The 1,613-nt window shown below is 73.2% G+C and overlaps 1 protein-coding gene across 1 annotated transcript in view; it reads left to right on the forward strand.

The window, feature by feature from the left end:
• Window positions 1–440: 440 nt before the first annotated feature.
• LOC146601246 (methyl-CpG-binding protein 2-like) overlaps window positions 441–1,613 on the forward strand; it is a gene marked incomplete at its 5' end in the record, with an annotated part of 3,289 nt that continues 2,116 nt past the window's right edge. The window contains 2 exons of the mRNA XM_085309593.1: window positions 441–790; window positions 887–1,611. Coding sequence (XP_085165719.1) covers window positions 441–790; window positions 887–1,611 — 1,075 coding nt within the window. The remainder of the gene's footprint in view (window positions 791–886; window positions 1,612–1,613) is intronic.

A 1,613-nucleotide genomic window follows, 5' to 3' on the forward strand; every position in this document is an offset into this window, starting at 1 on the left:
TCCCCCTCGCCGTTTATTTACCGCTGCTTTGGTTTTTCGGCAGCCGTAATTACAGCGCTGAGCGCGGAGCCGTTTCTCCTCCCCCCGCTTCCCCGTCGCTCCTCCCCTGCTTTCATCTCGGCTGCCGGCTCCGAGCGAGCGGCGTTCGCCGGCGAGTCCTCTTGGCAGCCGCCGGATGCTTCGCTTCGTTCCCGAGCCGGTCGTCGCCGCGGAGGGGCTCCCGCCGCGCCGGTCGCCCGGGCCTTGGCCCCGGGGTGGTGGGGGTTTCGGGGACGCGGGGCGGCGGGACGCGATCACCCTCGGCTCTGCGCTCGCCGGGCAAACGCGGCCCCGGCCGTCGCTCTGCCGAGGCGGCCCGGCGGTTCGGCACGTCGGAGGCTCCCGGCAAGCCGGCGGCATGTCCGGGACGTCCCTGGCGCGTCCGGCCGCCCCGGCGCTGACCCTCCTTTCCTCCCCGCAGGGAAGAGAAATCAGAGGAGAACTTACAGGGGCTGAAGGACAGGCCCCCCAAGGCCAAGAAGGTGAAGAAGGAGCGGAAGGAGGAGAAGCAGCATGAGCCGGCGCAGCCCTCCGCCGAGCCGGCCGAGGCCGGCAAAGCCGAGACCTCRGAGGGAGCCGGGACGGCGCCGGCCGCGCCGGAGGCCTCGGCCTCCCCCAAGCAGCGGCGCTCCATCATCCGCGACCGCGGGCCCATGTACGACGACCCCACGCTGCCCGAGGGCTGGACCCGCAAGCTGAAGCAGAGGAAGTCGGGCCGCTCGGCCGGCAAATACGACGTCTACCTGATCAAGTGAGTGCCCCGGCCGCGCCGCCTCGCCCCGGGGGCCCCGCGGCGAGGGCRGGCGCCGCTGACGCCCTCTTTTTCTCTCTCTCTCTCTGCCCCCAGCCCGCAGGGAAAAGCCTTCCGCTCCAAAGTGGAGCTGATCGCCTACTTCGAAAAGGTAGGAGACACCTCCCTGGACCCCAACGATTTTGACTTCACGGTGACCGGCCGGGGCAGCCCATCACGGCGGGAGCAGCGACCCCCCAAGAAACCCAAATCCCCGAAGGGGCCCGGGACGGGCCGAGGCCGCGGCCGGCCCAAGGGCAGCGGCGCGGCGAAGCCCAAGACGGCGGCCTCGGAGGGCGTGCAGGTGAAACGGGTCATCGAGAAGAGCTCCGGGAAGCTGCTGGTGAAGATGCCCTTCCAGCCGGGGCAGCCGGGGGCTCGGGCCGAGGGCGCCGCGGCCACCACCTCGGCCCAGGTGCTGGCCGTGAAGCGCCCCGGGCGGAAGCGGAAATCGGAGCCGGACAGCCAGGCGGTGCCCAAAAAACGGGGCCGGAAACCGGGCGGCGGGACGGGGGCGGGCGGCGGGGCGGGGGCCGCGCCGGAGGCCAAGAAGAAGGCGGTGAAGGAGGCGGCGGCGCCGGCGGTGCAGGAGACGGTGCTGCCCATCAAGAAGCGCAAGACGCGCGAGGCCGTGGTCCTGGAGGCCCGCGAGGCCGCCGCCGCCGCCGCCAAGCCGCCGCCGCCCGCCCCCGAGCGCAGCCCCAAGGGACCCAAGAGCGCCAAGAGCCCCGGGCGGCGGAGCAAGGAGGGCAGCCCCAAGGGGCGCACCCCGGCGCCCGGCGGC

This window comes from Rhea americana, unplaced genomic scaffold (assembly GCF_003343005.1).
Source record: "Rhea americana isolate MKP2758 unplaced genomic scaffold, rheAme1 scaffold_1067, whole genome shotgun sequence".
In the NCBI taxonomy this organism is placed as follows: Eukaryota; Metazoa; Chordata; class Aves; order Rheiformes; family Rheidae; genus Rhea; species Rhea americana.